The sequence below is a fragment of the Pararge aegeria genome, chromosome 21 (genome assembly GCF_905163445.1).
Source record: "Pararge aegeria chromosome 21, ilParAegt1.1, whole genome shotgun sequence".
Classification (NCBI taxonomy): Eukaryota; Metazoa; Arthropoda; class Insecta; order Lepidoptera; family Nymphalidae; genus Pararge; species Pararge aegeria.
This window is the reverse complement of record NC_053200.1, coordinates 12,189,021-12,207,330: the sequence shown is the minus strand read 5'-3', so window position 1 is coordinate 12,207,330 and position 18,310 is coordinate 12,189,021. Positions and strand designations below refer to the sequence as shown.

Genomic DNA, 18,310 nt, shown 5'->3' with positions numbered 1-18,310 from the left:
AGCTGCCGATAGTTTTAGGATATTTAGGAAAAGTGGACCGGTTCTCGGTAGACGGGAGTGGACATCGAATTACTGTATTTACTATCATTTTTACACATCGAACATCGTTTATACTTTTATAGGTGTTTTCCATTCACCACCTTTCCAATATATCATTAATCTATAACTTGCCTTTTATTTCATGGAAATTAATTATTTTTCAGATCTCCGGTAGAAGTTTTAAGTGGAATACCATTCCAAATAACATTCAACTATAGAAAAATTATTAAATTTCAATATGAATAAAATATCTATTATTAAGTTTATAATGAAATAGTTAAAAATATTAGTTACTAACCTATGATTTTTTTCTTCTTAATGATAAAAACTAGTTTTAATAAATTTCTAATAGACAACTTAAAATTAACACGTTAATATAAATATTCATTTAATAACTAATAATAATTAATATCGCTATAATATTATGGTCACAATAATCATCAATATTAATTAAAATGTATTTTTTGTACTAAATCATATTGAAATGTAATAAACACAATTTCGTTAGGTCGCTATACAATACAAAAAATCATAAAAAAATATGAAAATGTTAGTATTCAGAGCCAGTTAAAATAAAATTACCGGTTATTTTATTTCATAAAGATGACCTTGACGACTTAAAAACTACTAACAAAATTGGAGGATTTACTTATTTATTTAATTTATAAACTAAACAACGTCTTTTGCATGCACAAAACTAGCTCAGTGAAGTTAACGTAAATTTTATAATGCATGGACACAAACAAATAGTCTAGTGGGAGAAGACAAACGGCGTGTGACGTTATGCACCGCATTTAACTCTCTCACACACTGAGGAAGCTAGTTGTTGTTTTAGATTGTTTATAGTTACTGAATACCGTAGGGGTTTTAAGAGCGACCGTAGGGGTTTTAAGAGAGTAAAGGATGTTTTTAGGGCGTCTCATGAGTAAGAGGGCGCTTCAACCTATATGGGTTCAGGTGTCGCAGATAGGTAGTAAGAGGTTTGCCTGTTTTTTTATTGTGTGACAGTATAAGACGCGTACAAAAATATTCACTCGCAACATATTAATGTGAAACAACACTAATTTGCTGTAAATTTGACAGATTAGCACAGACTCCAGTAAAGAGTTTTTACTCTATCTACTTGCACTCAAGCTTTTTAAACTTGGCACCTAGATGGCAGGGACAGTTTGTTTCGATGAGATACACTATTGAGCAGCACAAATGGTTTAAAATACTAGCACTGCTATGAGGGTGTAAAATTAATTTAGAAATAAGGGTACATAAAAGGGTACCTGCTAAAGTAGAAAATGGCGTCCTATGAACCTCACGGCCATCACCAGGGCAGAAGGGTGGTTGGCGACGAAAGTTCAATTTTCTGTCCTATAATTCTTCGACTGCGCGGTTTATGAAGTCGAAATAATGTTTATATTAACTATGACCTGATAAATTCAAGAAAGCCGACTTTACAGGCTCAATTAAAGCATCAATTCTACCGCAAAATCGGTCTCTTTCTTTTAAATTATATTCAACGAACGAATTCATTGCTACAAACAATTAACATTATTCACTATTTTAAAAATTATAGAAGGCAAACATATTAAAATACGTTACATTGTACTGTGAATAAACTGAATGAAATCATTTCGCTTTTAGTTTACGAACTAGTTTAATAAAAATATGGACGTTAAATGTCACTGATATTCTACTCCACTTAAGCGTAAAGTTAATTACGGTACTATTCATAGAATTACATAGGTTTGACCTAGAATACTGAACTTGATAAAATTAAGGGCACCTTAAATTTTAATTGGCACGTTTTTATAAAAAATTCTATTTCTACAAAAAACCGTCGTATTAATCGAACGATTTTTAAGATGCCCTCAAGTACTAAGTGACATTTCAGTATTCGGTCGTAACACAATTATATTAAGAATTAGTTCTAATTAGTTTATTAAAGGCGCAAACACATCAGCTCGAATCAAATTTTATTTTTAAACATGGCAGCACGTCATTAGCCTCGCGCTTTGGTCTATAGTTTCAAACAATTAGAGAAAACGTATAATTTATTTGACTAAACTCTGCAATTACCTTAGTGTAAACTTAATTTTCGAGACATTTTCTATTCTTATTCGTTACAAATATTAAGAAATATTGCCGTAAAGTAGTAGCTCGAATTAGTAACATAATTTTTAAGGCATGTTTAGATTAAGACAGTCCATAGAGTGTCTAGAATAATGATCCTAGTTGTTATTATGTAGCAATTCAATGATGATAATTCGTAACTATATACGAAGAAAAGTTGGCACTTTTTAAAATAACGTCAGCATGTGTACACAAACCTTAAAACTAAACTAAATCTGGCGCTACACTTCTCTACTATGAAAGGGATAGCATTATTTTAAGACTTGTCAGTTTAGAAATTGCACAATAGAATTGGCAGCAGTGACAAAGATTAGGGGAGCAAGGGTGAAGAAGTGCGGAAATAAAAAGTGGAGCAAGGATAAATAGGGCAAAGCTCAGTTGAGCGAAGATTAGTGGGGCAAGGATTTGTAGTTTCCGGAATTAAGTCCACTTACTAACTTCGTGTTTCCAATCTTCCTTTATTAAATAAATAAGGTATCACTTTTAGGCTATTCAGTTTAGTTCGGGACTTTTGTACAACAGAAATGGTACCATTATAATCTAAATCTAACCCAGAATTCTATACTAGATCACTTCAAAACTCCAAACGTTATTTTATTATTGATATTTTAATATCAACCGGGAAGACAAACGTATTTATTTATCTATTTAAAATCTACAAACTCTTATCTACAAATAAGATGTTATTAAAATTATTGAAATTGTTAGTATACATTTTACACTATAATATTAACATTTAATATTTACCACTAGTTTTAGTTTGCTTTGCTTAATTATGAGGATTGCTAGAGTTAGTGAATAAATAATTATTTTATTTCATAATAAATCATATAAATAGTCATGCAATATATAAATTGAACTAAATACAATTGTAAAGAAGACTAGATATACTGACAAACGTAAATGAAAATTATTTTATTATTTTTACTAAGAAAAACCTTCACCAGGTATACTACAAATCATAAAAAGAATAATTGATTATTATTTTTTTTTTAATAAATTACAATAATATAATTCCATAAGTAATACGCATACAAATCCATATTAATGTATTATAATAGGGCTAGGTTTATCGCAATTTTTTTTGACCCTTTACATAATTATCGTCGTTGTTGCTTCAAGACCTCCCATGTAGAATAAATATTTTAGTGATTTTAGTCATTCAAAGAAGACGGTCCGTTTTCGGTAAGGTCTCTGTACTGTGAAGCGTAAATAGCTTAAACTAGCAGTAATTTTAAATTAAATAAAATAAGATAGCTTGAATAACGTGCTAAAAATGTTTTAATGAAAATATAATTCCAAGTTTTTCAATACCGATGCAAGGTGGCGTCATTCCATTGCAGGTGCGTTTAATTTTACTGTCAAATGTAATGAAGTGTAAACAAGTGACGCGAGTAATTGTTATTTTTTTAGCGCGTACATTATTGGTGATTAAATTTCTTATCGTGTTTTTATTATAGAATACAAGTATTATACATTTCAGTCATTAAATAAAGAAAATCAGCAAGTAATTTTTATATACGGATTCAGTTTTTAGATATGCTTATATTAAAAAATAATTGCCTGCTAACCTGGATACCTGTAATTTCTTTCCTTTATACCACTTACTCGTAAATAACTTTTTTAATGTTGTAATGACATGTGTTTATGCAAATATTCTTTTATTCAGAAGGTAATAGATTATTACATGTTTTGATTTTGTTTGTCGGAATAGACATTGTTAATTAATTTTTTATCACCGTTCTTATAATGTGACCAATGTTTGGGTTTATTTCTTTATTTTAAAATATTAATAAAAAATGACCTCGTGACAGTTGACAGAATTTTTAGCCATTATTATCAGTGTTTTGTATTTGTTGAATAAATATTTTAGCACTGCATTAGACTTGGATATACAACGATAGGAATTGATACGGTGGATTTGGACAATCAGGATTGGTTAAACATTAACCTAAGTAAACTAGTTTAAACCACCAGATCAACGCTTCATACAATTTTGGACCTTTCCCTTTTAATTCCTTGGACACTCATATTACAGCTTCATACTTACAGCGCCGGAATAACGTCAGTCAAATAAAGACAATTATTAATAGAGGTCAGTGGTTATTCATCATACACATTACAAAAAAGTCTACATTATGGCACAGTTAGACGCGACTTCCTCCCGGTGCGGTAGGGAAGGTCTTACGGTGGAAACTTCTGCCTGAACTTCGGGCATAGTTATAGGAGAGTCCTTTCTTACCGACTGCTTTGATACTTCTTGAGCCTTTTGCGGCGGTGGGAGTCTCGGTTCCTGAGGGGTTTGCTTGGTTTCCGTCAGCGAGGTGGTGCTGGGTGTCCGGGCCCGGTTCAGTGCCATAGACACGCGCCGCTCTCTGGTGGTTATTATGGACGTCAGGCACGGGATTTGGTTGCTGATCGCCATCATGAATGGCTTGTAACCGAGGCTGGAAGTAAACATTGAATAGAAGATTAATTTAATACAATTGACTTGAGATATTGACACGAATTTAAAGTGGCAGCGTCATTGGCGTGCACTTCATAAATGCACAATAGCGCTGCCTACCCTAAAATTTTTGCTGTTTTATGCAATTTTCCTGCTGTTTGCATACCCTGGTAAGAAACCCACTGCACGCCACTGAAACCAGTTATTAGTTGTTAAGGGCAATTTACAAACTTTTTGTAATTACAACTGTTGGTTTTCCAACGAGAGTGAAATAAAATAAAATACTTAATAAATGTCATTTTTTACTGTTCAGTACCGCATATAAATCCGTTTAGGATGTGTTAGCGGATAAAAATTATATATTATTAATTAATAAATACCATTCGACGTCTGTCCACGCGTGCAAGTCGATTAGTGCGGTGCGCAATCGCCGTGCGGCTTGCAGGCTGACGTCGGGCCCGCGGGCGGCGTTGGCGCAACGCAACACGGCCAACGCGTCCCGCAGCGCCACCGCCACTACCAACGCCCACTCCACGCAGCTGGCTTCCGTCATCAGCTGTAGATAGTATCTGAAGCAATAAATGAATAGTGAGCTATAGATATACAGATAGTTCTAACTTTATTGTAACAAAACACAAAGATAAAGTACAAAAAAAAACAAAGACAAGTACATAGTGTTAGGGTTAGTAAGAGCTATGTTGGCTTGTGATATAAATAAAAATAAAATAAATATACAACGACAATTACAAATCGCCATCTAGCCCCAAAGTAAGCGTAGCTTGTGTTATGGGTACTAAGATGCCTTATGAATATTTTTATGAATTTTATACATAAATACTTAGAATATACATATAAACACCCAGACACTGAAAAACATTCATGCTCATCACACAAACATTTTCCAGAAGTGGGAATCCACGGCCTTGGGCTCAGATAGCAGGGTCGCAGCAAACTGCGTCAAAATACTACTATATATATATATATACTAGTTATTCCTGCAACTTCACCAGCGTTAACTGTGGGACGTAACGAAGTGCGCGTTAGTCGCCTTTGTGAACATTCGGCATGCAAGTTTTCTTACGACGATTTCTTTCACCGTTCAAATTTAGTTTATTTTTCTATTGCGTAAGAGGTTCGTGTTGGAGGTATCGAACATGATCTCCCGAAAGCGACTAACCGAACTAGAAACGTAGATTTAAGGATATAATACTTTTTTTTTTTTTATAATGTGCACGTGAGGCTCTTTAACAGCTCTCTTATGCAGTCCAAATATAGAATTACCTAAGCTGAACATGCGCAGTGTGGTCTCCCCTCTCCGCCTGGTGGTGATGTAAGCGTTCCATGAGAGCGGCGTAACGTCTTTCTTCACCAACATCCGCCGCACTTTCGCCGTCAGTCAAAGCTCCACCCCATGCGACACCACCGCCTTCCGCCACACTCGCTTCACCAACCGAACTGTGAGAAAATAAATATATGTTAACGCACAATGGCAAAGTGATGACCAAAATAACATCCATGGGGAACTTAAGACTTTTTAAAGGATTTTTATTTATTAATCTCATATCTTTAAACGAGCAATTCTTGTATATATATAATCTCGGAATCGGCTCCAACGATTTTCATGAAATTTAGTATACAGGGGGTTTCGGGGGCGATAAATCGATTCATTTTTAGAAAATGTCACTTTTTCCGGTAATAGCCGATTTGGTGCAACGACGTTACACGGGTCAGCTAGTTAATTATTAACGGGCCAAGAAAATAGCAAAACAATTATGATACAAAAAAAAACGCGTGTGTACTATGTACACGCGTTAGAAGTTATACTTCGTAACAAGATAAAAATCTAATCAAAAATTTTATCTTTTGCCTTATTCTAAGTTTGTAGAAAAAACGACACTAACAATAGAACAAAGGTATCTAGTTAAAAAAAGTTTATCTAAATATCACAAAAAAAATATTCCTACATAATTAAAGAAATGGACATAATAAATTTGGAATACTAAAAGCCTAATTATCGGACTAACAAGTTTCGCTCACAATTGAATTACACACATACAAGTTTCACAATTGAATCAATTATGAGGGAATGAGTCCACAGACTGTGACAGTTGAAAGTGTACACTGTCAAACCTTATAGCTAACTTCAGGGTGTCGGTTTTTTGTGACGATGTGCGCGCACATCGTAAAAATTTACTCTCATACTTTTTCCATAACGCGCGCAAAAAGAAGTATAACTTAAATAAAAATAAAAAATTGTGTTGGTATATCCTTTTCTTCCTGCATTGGTTTTTCTGGGTCAAATTTTTTGTTAGCTTGTATATACTATGTACAGTGGGTGTCTTACGAGGCGACTGAGGGAATATAACGAAGAGCGGGCAGCAGCCTCCTCTGTGCCACTACTACCATATTTTACTGCGATTACCAACCCGTTTTATTATAGCAATAATAATTGACGGACCAAGCAGACGGTCCACCTCAACATAGTAAGTGAATACCATCGCTTTTAACTGAGCTGACACTTCGCAGGGCACGCGAGGAACACGTCAAAGCCATCCATTAACTTTAGGTACGTAATTATGAATTAATTTTTCTTTTAACACATCTCTGTATGTTGTTTTTTATTTCACTATTGGTTACTAATCTCATCTGGTGGTTATGTAGTCCAATATGATAGAGGGCTAACCTCTCACAGGTATGGCAGTTATATTAATCTTATATACTCCACGTAAACGTGTCAGTAAACGGAGTGTCGGATGCCCCCCAACTTGATGGAGCGACGACCTCCGAAAAGTGGCAGGCATCGACTGGAAGCCGAAAGCCCAAAATAGGAAAAGTTGGCGCTGCTTGAAAGAGGCCTATGTCCAGCAGTGGACGCACAATGGCTGTTGTTGATGATGACTCCTAATAGATTTCTACGCGCACCGAAACGCTAAATTCCTCGACGGGAAGTCTTCGACGGCAGATAGGTAGTAACAGTAGCCACGGCCAAAGCCTCCCACCAGACCAGGCCGGGAAGAATGGAGAAAATATAAATGCGGTGGTCGAGCGAAACCTGCAGAATGTTTGAATCAAAAGATCTCTAAGTTTGTAGAACTTTACCTTAGGGGCGCGGGAGAGAATGGTGCACCCGCCGCCAGCGGTAAGACGGCACGGAGCGACAGCGAAACGTAGCCGCTGTCCCCGCACTGACTATCCGATTCCGTGTTGCCAGTGTATTGTACTATGGTCAAAGTGAAATATTTCTTTATTCAAATAGCAAATGGCACGTAGGTGGCACTTTTGAAGCCGATGTACATAGAAGTGAGTTGATGGCATGACCTCCGATTAGCGCCGTTGGCAGTGTTCTGAGTCAAGGCCGTGGTTTCGATTCCCACAACTGGAATATTTTCGCGTGATGAACATGATCAGTTATCTTAGTACCAGTAAGTTTGTAACCTAAGGTCAAAACTTACCGGGAACAACGCTACTCTTCCTCTGCACTTGCTCCTCTTCGGGTAGTGCGGGGTATGGCCAGTTGAAGTCTTCGTGCAACCTCTTCAGACACAGCACCGCACTGTCCACACGAGCGGCGCGCTCTCTCTCCCCCGCCAGCCACGCCACCAGGTGTAAATCTAGCGATGCAGCCAGTCTACCCAAAGCAACCAGTCGCGCGGTTGATAGAAGCAGACGCGCGTGCCTTTGTATCATCATGTCGATGAAGAATTCTTCCGCTGTACCGTTGTATGATTCCCTGCGTCGATAAATGTTTTATTATTATAGATAAATAAATAAAAATAAAAATAAAATTCATTTATTTCGACCGACTTGGATCATAAATGGTTAGTAAAATTCAAAGTTAACTGTTAGTAAACTTAGCCTAAGGAAATTTTTTATATAAAACCCTTCGAGCATGCCCGATTGGAAAGCATGTGTACCATGCAGCAATGGCACAGGTACTGACAATCAGTCCTGCCAGCGAGTACCCTCAGAAGGCCGTTGGAACTAGCCAGAACCCTGCGCACTAAGGATAAAAGTTATATTTATTTAGTTACAGGTGAAAGTCAAATGAAGTCTTTATAACTAAGCTATAACCTCTTACCCCGATAACTAATATGTTAGATTTTCATCTAAAATTGTTTTAAAACGGTATATACGATTTGTTCTGCTATTTTAGTAGTTTAGTTTCAGGTTACTACTTTATCAATGCGCTCTTGATCAAGTACCCCGGCTGTGTTCTAAACTAAACATAAACCACGATCTCAACTACTAAAGATAAAAAAATACTAATTTTAGTTTTATATAATTATAACTTCAAACAAGTTAGGCCTCGCCTGTGATGTTTTTCAGCAATAATCCGGTTCAGTTTGTGGTTCCAGTTTCTCGATGTTTTAAATATCGTCCAAAAATCAAATCATATATATTCTTACATAAACTGTTTAATTTCTAAGGATGAAATTGTGTTTGGTTTATATAAATATATATTAAAAACTTATTTGATCAATAAAGAAAAAAATAATATATTTATTTATTTTTACTTTATTGATTATCATTAAGTACTAAGGAATTTAAAAAGTACTTGTCCTCATCATTAAGTACTGAGGAAATTGAAACGAAAGTTATTTATCCTCCATAATTATCCTCGATGTCTTAAATAGCCCTGCAAAAAAAACACGATCAAATTTAGGAGCTTAACATACTTGTCGCTTCTCGCAGGCACAGACTTTTTCCTCTTTACCGCCGCAGTGGCTGCGGCTGTGCGTCTTGGGGCGGGCGCGGGGGTGGAGCCCGCGGGTGGGGAGGGTTCCCGCGGCGCCGCAGTGGTGCTAAAACTTCGTCCGCGACCACCTGCCAACTGTAGGACGATAGGATAAAGTCAGGACGCTAATAAACTCGAGCCTTACTTGCATAAACGCCGCTTGTACCGATGCGATTGCATACGAGTCTTTTAAGGAGAAATAAATGAAAGAAGAATAGATAGACAGAGACAGAAGCAGAATTCAAAAGACTGCCTAATCGATTAGTAGCGATCCCTGCCAGGCAACTCTAAGATTAGGAAAACATTGGGCAAACAGACTCCGAAAATGTGCTTTGAAGAGAATGGATCAGAAATGCGATCATCACATTCTCATCTGATTGAAAGCGTAGATATATCCTAAGATAAGCAATCAAATGTTAAAAAGGTACCCAGTTATCCAGATTCAAGAGATACGGATCTCGAAAGAATGTACTAAGGGTGCGTAAAGCTGAACTTGAAATTGTCGTCGGAAAAAATATCTTGCATGACTACCTAGGGAAAAAAAACAGTTACCTGCATACTTCCAAGAATGACGGACAAATCCTCTGCGTTCGGGCTAACAGTTTGAGACTGTACAACTTGTCCGTACTTCTGTTGGACGTTCACTGAATTTCTAGGTGAATCCACATCGTTGGGATCTATAATAAAAATAACGGATTTAAAGAACAAGAATCAATTTCACAAATATTTACTTATTATTATTCAACAATCTTTTCATTACATTTTCGTGTAAAATGTGCTTTAAAAATAGAAGATTAACAAACATGAAATAATTAAAAACAAACAGAATAAAAAAGATATTCTTTATGAATGTATGCTTAATTTTTTTTTTTATACTTTCAAAATGATCTCTACACTAAAATAAAAAACTGAAATATTGATTAGATAATAAGAATAATTGGTTATATCAGTCATCTTAGTACCCATAACACAAGCTGCGCTTACTTTGGGGCTAGACGACGATGTGTGTATTGTCGTACGATATTTATAATTATTTATACCAGGCTAGGACTTCGACGTCACTTTTGGGGTGGCGAGTTCGAATCCCAGCACACGTTTCCAACTTTTCTAAAAGTCATGTGCCTTTTAAGCAATTATAATATCACTTGCTTCGACAGTGAAGGAAAAGGGCGTGCGGAGTCCACCAATCTACACTGGGCCAACGTTAGCGCCTATGGCCTTAACCCCTTGTCATTGTGGTACCCGTGCCCTGTAGTGGGCCGGTAATGGGTTGATATGATAATGATAACCAAATGTATGTATTCAGGTTTCTGTATGTTTTTTTTTTGAATTTTTTGTATGTTACCAATGTTCATCTCAATCACGGCACCGATCTTAGTGAGATGTGCACAGAGACATCTTACATCCTGTAATGCTAGGATGCGCGCCGCGAAAGAGTTTTGTCTACCCATTATCTTGTCAATTCCTGAAGAAAAAATACGAGTAATGGGAAGATATAATTATCGCGTGGTGCTGTACAGGAGACGGACGTAGAATCCCTTTTCGCGCGGAAAAGATCCCGTGGTAATGTACCCGGGGGATATAAGAAGACTTTGTTTCTTAAGTCACAGTAAAACAATCTTTGCTAAATTTTGCGAAGGACAGTTGCATCTACGAGACAGACACAGGTTACTTCGACTTTTTTATTAATTACAAAGCTTTAAAGACTTACCAATAGCTCTTAAGAAGCGTACCAGATCTCTAGCCAGGTCCCAGCGTTCTTGCTGTAGTGCTGTATCTAATAACTGTGTCGCCAGCTGTCTGCTTACCGTTGAACTTTCTAAATTCTACATAAAAAAACACAATTTTTTGTTGATGTTGGAACAGAGCGACTGAGTTTCTTCTCGGCTTCTTTTTGAAGTTATACTTCTTTTGGCGCGTTAGGGAGAAATGATGAGAGTAAATTTTTATGATGCCCGAGCACAACGTCACAAAAAACCGACACTCTGAAGTTAGTTATAAGGTTTGGCAGTGTACACTTTCTATTGTCAAAGTCTGCGGGCTCATTCCGGTGATTTAATTGTACTAAAATTTCAAATTTTAATGTAGAGTTAAACTTGGTTGTCCGATAATGAGATAACTAGATAATGCTTTTTAATAAAACTTTCAATGTATTAAATACCTTTTTTCTATTGTTAGTGTCGTTTTTTCTACAAACGTAGGATAATTTTTCAAAAGTTTTATTTTTGTACGCCCAAGAAGTATAACTTCTAACGCGTGTTCATAAGTACACACACGGTTAATTTTTGAAGAAATAATTGACTTAATATATCAGACATATTTAATATTATTTATTTATTATTTATACTCTTTATTTGTACACCACATCAAGTACAGAAACAAAAAAAGAGAACAAACTTCAAGAATGTAGTAGGATACAAAAAGCGGCCTTGTTGCTAAGAAGCGATCTCTGCCAGGCAACCTTAGGATTAGGAAAACTAAAAAGAAAAACAAAAAAAGGCTTGACGCTTTAAAAGGTGCTTATAGAGTATGTTCTTGAAATAACTGAATTTTCAATTGAAATTAAATCAGTTTAAAATGTTGGATACACTCTTGTTAAACATCGGTAACAGAGCAAAATATTTTCAAAATAGCATAAGAGACTAAATTAAGTTAAGGAAAGCTAAATTATGGGAAACTTGAGTTCAACTTTTATCAGCCCGCCCAAAGAATGTACTCAATTATACTTTTAACCTTAGTAAGCTGTAAAAAAACGTTTATAAAAATCATAGATATCAATCTATAATATAAGAATCATATTTAAAATATAATATCATATGTTTTTCTTTTGAGAGCATACTTAAATAATAGCAAACCTAACCTAACCTTATTTAATCTGTTACAAAGATGGTAAAGAATATTCTGCATTATTTACCTGTAAAATTATGAGATAAGATGCCGCTGTGTCGAGCATCTTCCGATGGAGGCATTCTTGAAACAATTCCTTAGGTTTGCCGGCCGCGGAGAACAGATACGCCCATAGAGCTATCTCAGTTTTACGCGCACACTGGACTACTGTCTGCAAATAGTCTTAGGATATATACTACCTCACGATATAACTACTCAAGACATGCTTCTTCTCTCCTAGCATTTCGGGCTTTGACCATCCATGATCTAATGCGTTATAGCTGTGTAGTTATCATATGGTACAAATAATTGTTGTTTTTTTTTTTTTTTAAATTTTGATTAATTGATGGACCAAGCATATAGCTCACTTGATGGTAAGTGGAAAACCATCGCCTATTAACAGACCAACACTTCGCAGGGCATGCAAGAAACACATCCTGCAAAGTGTGGTCCCCGCGTCCATCAACGTGAGGCGGAGGAGGGGAGATAAAACCCCATGCACCCGCAATTACGCCGGCAACCACGCCCCTCAGACCGGAACACAGCATTGGGACAACGCCTTAAAATGCTTAGCGGCAGAAATACGGTAGGTAGTACTTCCCCGGGCCCATGCATATGACAACCCTATTGAAGATAAAACACCGACACGCGCATAGTACCTATACTACGCGACGCGTACCTAATATAGTGACAGCTGAGTCACTTGATTTTAATAGTGCATGTAGGTAGGTAGGTAGTAGGGCTGTCTCTTATTTTTGACTACTAATAAAACTAACAACGCTGTAAAAATATGGATTTTAATTTAAACACAATTCAATACACTGTGACGTTAAAGGAAGAAATGAAGTTAAGGCGCCACGGATTGTAATCGCATTATCTTGACTTATTATTACCAGCAATGTTATGTATTTGGACGATCTCCCTGGCGCAACTGTGAGCGCTTTGAATTTAAGTAGGTGGTCCCGGGTTCGATTCAAGGCATGGGCAATTTGGTAATTATAATGTGGCGGTCTCCACATTACATAACTAGATGGCGCTACTAAAATCCAACATCGCGCTAGCGAAGTGTTCACGAAGAATGCCTATATATACAACTTCCAAAAATGAATGTTTGGACCTCGGTCCCCGAGCATGATCACCCAGTCGGAGGAAGATCTTCCTATTGTTACGGTCGAGCGTATCACCATAGCTCCCGTACAATAATTTTCGAATTTTCTCCGGTCTGGTCTGTCACCATACCGACATAGACGTGCCGCTAAGCGATTTAGTGTTCCAGGGCGATATCGCTTAGAAGGCGATTGGATGTATGACTACAATACTCCCTAGCAGGTTAGCCCGCTACCATCTTAGACTGCATCATCACTTACCACCAGGTGAGATTGCAGTCAAGGGCTAACTTGTAGTAAAACTTGGACCATTATTATATCACAATTCAGTTGATATAACATTTTAAGTTATAGCAAATGAATACTGAAACACTTACCTGTAAATAAACAGGAAACTCGTGCACGAATTCTATAACACTTGGTAACTGTGCGTCCGGAATAGGCTCCTTACTCGTGGCCTCTTCCTCCAAGACTTCATGTAACAGCAGCTCCAAAGAATGCGGAAAGTATGGCAGCTGGGAACACGATCTAGCGATCTCCCAAGCGTGATAGCCGAGGTTACGACGTAATAGTTGACGAAGTATTTGGTGTAGATATACTTGACTCTGCGGAAGATAAATTAAAACATTTTGTTACATTTATTTATTTATTTAGAATACTTTATTGCACAAACTTAGAAACAATACGAGAAACACACACAGAAAAATATAATAGTGACATACACACGCACACAAGAAATATATATATAAGATAAATACAGTTGTGTGCAAAGGCGGTCTTATTACAAAAGCAATCCTGGTGAAAGTACTAAAAAACATGAAAGTGGGTCAGTGCAAACAACAAAACATAAACAGGCGAGAAAAAAAAAAAAAAAAAAGCTACAATAAACATGAAAATAGAAAATAGAATGATAAAAAATAGAAAATAGAATGATAGAATGAATGATTTTTATAGTTATGTGTGTGGTGGCGCTATTCTTAGTTTTAAAGACATTTATTCTCAAAAGAGCAGTTTCATTTCATGAGAAATTAAAAATGTACATAGAGATGTGGTAATATCTAGTAAGTGTGATACAAAACTAGCAGCTTAAAACTAATAACAGCTTTTAGTAATAAAAAGTGGCTCGTTTAAGTAGGCTGGCTTAAAGAAATTTATACAATGTTATTTTTAAATGTTTTAAACTATGAGTAGTGCTCCCACAACCTATATAGTTTGACTGCTATATTTAGTTATATTAGCTCGTATCCTTGCCTGTTTTTAACTAATGCAATTTTAATATAATTGAATATAAATATTTTTTTTTTATTTTCTTTTAAGGTCTTTAAATGAAGATTATTATTAAATCAGAAATGAGGATATCTGCAGGAGAACAACAATTATCCCAACCCAACGAGTAACGAAACTGAAGTGACAATGGGCACATAGTTTTAAGAACGGATAAAAGTTGGGGTCCCTTGGTGTTGGAGTGGCGCACATTTAAGCGCAGTGTTTGTAGACACTCCACCGGGCGGCACAAAAACAAGTTAGCGAGAACCCTAGTCTAACTCTCTCTCTCTCTCTCTCTCTCTAACCTCTAGTAAAAGACCTACGTCAAGCAGTAGACGTCTGTCGTTGAGATAAAGATGATCATGATGATTTCTTTCTGGAATCAGCACCCAATGTGTTCAGTAGTATTAAATATTAATCTTGTTACATTTCCACTCACCGTTCTATTTATCACGCAAAACGGCAGCGAGAAGACTGAGTTTGAATCGGATGCATATAAAGTTGTGTCGTTCTCTACTCCTAGAAGGATTGCGTCGTCGAAAAGAATGGCTGAAATTAAAAAGAAATAACATTAAGGAGCTAAATAAAAGCCTACTATGTTACAAATCTCGAACGCTCGTTCTGACACCGTATTCGGTGTAGCGCAATCTACATATACGGTTACGGCAAAACAGGGCGCGTTTGTAACCACACAATAATACAATAAATTATGTATAAATGTTTCATAAGCGAATGTGATTAAATTAATTCTATTTGAATAAAGTAGTATAGAGTTTCGAACTATCGCAACCAGTTCTTAACATCGATACGAAGAAAATGTATTTTGCAATTCAGTGGTTCTAATTATCTTGCGAACTTACTCAGTGGATATATGTCGAGATGGAAAGGTAGCATGATCCTTTTAGCCATGAAAGTATGCCTTGAAGGATCGGTCCGGCGGGTTGCTTCACGCGATATTAATGGCAGCCAGACCCTCGCGCCTAGAATTCCACACCATAGCCATAAGGCTCGTGACAACTGCGTTTGGGCTCCAGTACCGCTGCCGGACCATACGCTTTCCACGCAAGATGCCAGCACCGTTGCTGGTAGACAGCTGTACGCCTGGGAAAAGAGATGAAATAAAAATCAGTATTATTGCCTAGAGTTTTTATTGTAGGGCCCTGCAGGGCAGACAAAAGAATATATCCCTCGGTTATATATATCCCTTGAAATGGGATCCACCTGCTAAAACACGCTAAACACTCAAAACATGATATCTTAATTATATTTATTATCAATTATTTGTATGACATTAAATCTTAATTCTATAATTATTGTAAATCGAAATTATTCTTATGTTTTAAGTTGACAAATTCTAATATTTTGATTTTTGCTTTTTTCCTTTAGTTCTAAGTTAACATATTTTAATATTTAAATCAATTGTAATAATAATTTTAATTTGGATATAAAATTTAAATTAAGTAAAGAAATAAAAATAATTTCGATAAATTTTATTGCCATGCCCCGGCGGGGCGTCATGTCTCTTATGTATGTGCATGTAGCAATTTATAAACAATTAACAATAAACCACGGAAACTGGAATAGGACAACTTCACCCCCGTTGACAATTACACATATATTATTTGGATATTATTTCCACTTGTGCGCCAGTGCTCGGAGAGTTGATAAAGCTGTGGGAGAAGATACATTTTTATCCTTTCCCCGAGGAGAAAATTGTCTCCTGCCCATACTAGCCGTGCTGTTTGACATTCAACTAATAAATTTGAACAGATTTATAAATTTGACATCTCGGGCAGATTTCCAATAATCATCGTCATCATATAAACCCATTACCGGCCCACATAGAGAAGGCTTTAAGGCCGTAGTCCACCACGCAGGCCCAGTGCGGATTGGTGGACCCCACTCACTTAGAACATCATGGATAACTCTCAGGCATGCTGGTTTCCTCACGATGTTTTCCTCTACCGTTGAAGCGAGTTATATTTTAATTACATAACTTAGAAAATTAGAGATGCTTGCTGGGATTCGAACTCGGCCCTCCGAAATTTAAGTCGAAGTCCTACCCACTGGGCTATCACCGCTTCTAATACCTATTGTATTAGAAGCGGTGATAGATCATTATTATCCAATAACAGTCCACTGCTGCTGAGCTGCTACTGGACTAAGCGCTTCTCCCAACGGGATCGTTTTTCTTATCACCACTGAGGGGTGGAGATCGCAATGGAAGGTAGCAGTAGCACAGAGAAAGCTGCTGCCGTCATATTCAAGTACAATAACTATTACAGATTTATGAAACACGTTAGACAGCCCCTGGATGTTATACCTAATATTGTAGAAAAACCTAGTAATGTGGTTATGACAACAAGTAACGAATTAAAAATTGAGAAGAAAAAGAAGAAGAAACTCTTTACTGCAGGAAAAACATAAAGGAAAAGAGACAGTAAGAATTTTACAAGCATGCAAAGGCGGCCCTGTTGCTGCAAGCAATCCCTTACAGGCAACCTTTGTTACAAGAGGATATGTCATGGCAAGAATCTAATTTAATAATAAATAAAAATATATCAATGGTGTTTTCTATTTTTAATAAACTTATACCTACTCCTGAATAATTAAATCTAATCTTTTAAGTTTTTATTGTATATATCTTTTTCAAAAGGCTCTTTTTCTTTTGTAGAATACATTTAGTTGTACTGTATACAAAATTTTAATCGGATATGAATTCCACAGTCTTGAAAAATACCGCGGATTTAGTAAGCGTTTCATTCATTTATTTATAAATTAAAGTTGATCAAATCGTCTCACTGGACTACGAAATTAACAATGTAGTAAACATACTTGTAAAAACTGTCTAACAATAAAGCTAAAAATTTTATAATAAAACGTATTTACAATTAACAACAAGCTATAACTCATAACTCAGGTTTCTCAAAGTAAATCAAAGTTTTATTGCAAAATTATTTGTATCCGGCAAACAGTAGCAATCTTGTTGGCGATTACAGAGAATATGAGCAAATAATTTGTGCTAATAGCATCGTAAGACGGTCTGTATCTTGTTCATGATTGAAAGAGATATAATGTCTATCGATATTTCGGTAATCCGTTTGTACGCAGAATATAAATCAAACTGGTTACTGGACTCACACAACAAACACAAATGCTTCTTTTATTTCCTTTTAATAGATAAGTTGCAGTTTTGTGTATAAATTATTTTTAAACTTATCCTGATTCGCCTGCTATGGTTATCAGAAGATAGTTAGTGAAACTTTGTTAATCAAAAAGCTATTTAGCTATAAAATCGTGGGCTGGGAATAATCAAGTCATAATATAAGTTAGCGATATCTGTATAAAAATAACAATAATATAATACGACAATACACACATCGCCATGCAGCCCCAAAGTAAGCGTAGCTTGTGTTATGGGTACTAAGATGACTGATGAATATTTTTATAATTTATATAAATATTTATAATATACAGATAGACACCCAAACACTGGAAAATATTCATGTTCATCACAAAAATACATTCCAGTTGTGGGAATCGAACCCACAGCCTTGGCAGAAAGCAGGGTTGCTGCCCACTGCGCCAATCGGCCGTCGTATATCACTAATTCAAAGAAGCTGATAAAAAGGGTAATATTAATATAATGTGTGCATTTTCAGCCGACGTTTAAATAAATTTGGTCTACCTTCGAATTATTCTTCTTCT

The 18,310-nt window shown here is 36.2% G+C and overlaps 1 protein-coding gene across 1 annotated transcript in view; it reads right to left on the bottom strand.

Moving 5' to 3' along the window:
* Positions 1-459: 459 nt before the first annotated feature.
* LOC120633053 (guanine nucleotide exchange factor subunit Rich) overlaps positions 460-18,310 on the bottom strand; it is a 49,541-nt gene continuing 31,690 nt past the window's right edge. Inside the window, exons 15-26 of the mRNA XM_039903135.1 lie at positions 15,463-15,703; positions 15,042-15,151; positions 13,714-13,941; positions 12,259-12,402; positions 11,056-11,170; positions 9,897-10,021; positions 9,286-9,440; positions 8,062-8,339; positions 7,709-7,829; positions 5,891-6,064; positions 4,990-5,178; positions 460-4,610 (exon numbers count right to left, since the gene is read on the bottom strand). Coding sequence (XP_039759069.1) covers positions 4,295-4,610; positions 4,990-5,178; positions 5,891-6,064; positions 7,709-7,829; positions 8,062-8,339; positions 9,286-9,440; positions 9,897-10,021; positions 11,056-11,170; positions 12,259-12,402; positions 13,714-13,941; positions 15,042-15,151; positions 15,463-15,703 — 2,196 coding nt within the window. The 3' untranslated portion in view covers positions 460-4,294. The remainder of the gene's footprint in view (positions 4,611-4,989; positions 5,179-5,890; positions 6,065-7,708; positions 7,830-8,061; positions 8,340-9,285; positions 9,441-9,896; positions 10,022-11,055; positions 11,171-12,258; positions 12,403-13,713; positions 13,942-15,041; positions 15,152-15,462; positions 15,704-18,310) is intronic.